Source organism: Eurypyga helias, unplaced genomic scaffold, assembly GCF_000690775.1.
Source record: "Eurypyga helias isolate BGI_N326 unplaced genomic scaffold, ASM69077v1 scaffold1272, whole genome shotgun sequence".
NCBI classification, from domain to species: Eukaryota; Metazoa; Chordata; class Aves; order Eurypygiformes; family Eurypygidae; genus Eurypyga; species Eurypyga helias.
In genome coordinates this window covers 8,315-9,479 of record NW_010237632.1, presented here as the reverse complement: position 1 = coordinate 9,479, position 1,165 = coordinate 8,315, and the positions used below count along the sequence as shown (strand labels likewise).

The 1,165-nt window shown below is 50.9% G+C and overlaps 1 protein-coding gene across 1 annotated transcript; it reads left to right on the top strand.

The window, feature by feature from the left end:
- Positions 1-572: 572 nt before the first annotated feature.
- On the top strand, positions 573-1,161 carry LOC104506532 (olfactory receptor 14C36-like; the record flags this gene model as incomplete). The annotated part of the gene is made up of 1 exon (XM_010147507.1): positions 573-1,161. A coding segment is annotated over exon 1 (589 nt), but the record flags the coding sequence as incomplete, so codon positions are not given.
- Between the last annotated feature and the right edge of the window lie 4 nt (positions 1,162-1,165).

Here is a 1,165-nt window from a genome sequence, read left to right as displayed (position 1 = left end):
CCCTGCAGTTCAAACAACTTCTTTAGCGCTAGCCCCTGGTCTTCTCTCACGCACAGCACAGCCTCATCCCCAGGGCTGCAGGGTCCAGGGCATGAGTCAACTCTTCAGCAACTGGAGCTCAAGGCTAGAACTGCCTGTGTCCTACAAATGATACACAACAAACAGGCTAAAAACAAGCATCTGGGAGGAAGAGCACAGCTGGGTAAGCAGAAGGCTTCTCTGCTTACCTTCTTTCCTTCCTCTCCTGGATTTCCTTCTGTGGACCATAGCTCTATTCTTCCACGTTTCAACCGCTATCCATTGTGCTCTGCCCTGGGAACAAGGGCGTGGTTGAATTCTATTCTGACTCTTTCTCTGAGGGGGCAATAAGGAAATTCCATGTGATGGTATGTTTATTCATTCATGCAGAACATCATTCAGGTGGAGGGTTGAGGATGAGCTGCCTCATTCCTCAGTCAGTGCAGGCAGAGGGATTTCTGTGAGAAATGGCAGACCTTTTTCATCAGATAACTCATTTATAGCTTATCAGTATCCTTTGCTCTTTGGACAGGTCTCCAGCCCAGAGGAAGGAAATGTCCAACAACTCCATTGCTGAGTTCCTACTCCTGCAGTTCACAGACAGACGGGAGCTCCAGCTCTTGCACTTCTGCCTCTTCCTGGCCATCTACCTGGCTGCCCTCCTGGGAAACAGCCTCATCATCACCACCGTAGCCTGCAACCACCACCTCCACACCCCCATGTACTTCTTCCTCCTCAATCTCTCTTTCATTGACCTGGGATACATCTCTACCACTGTCTCCAAATCTGTGGCCAATTCCCTCTGGAACACCAGGGCTGTCACTTACTGGGGATGTGCTGCCCAGGTCTTTCTCTTTGTCTTTTTCATTTCAGCAGAGCTTTTTCTTCTCACCGTCATGGCCTACGACCGCTACGTTTCCATCTGCAAACCCCTGCACTACGGGACCCTGCTGGGCAGCAGAGCTTGTGCCCACATGGCAGCAGCTGCCTGGGGCAGTACTTTTCCAAATGCTGTGCTGCACACGGCCAATACATTTACACTGCCACTCTGCCAGGGCAATGCTGTGGAGCAGTTCTTCTGTGAAATGCCTCAGACCCTCAAGCTCTCCTGCTCAAACTCCTACCTCCAGAAGGTTTCTTGTGGTTA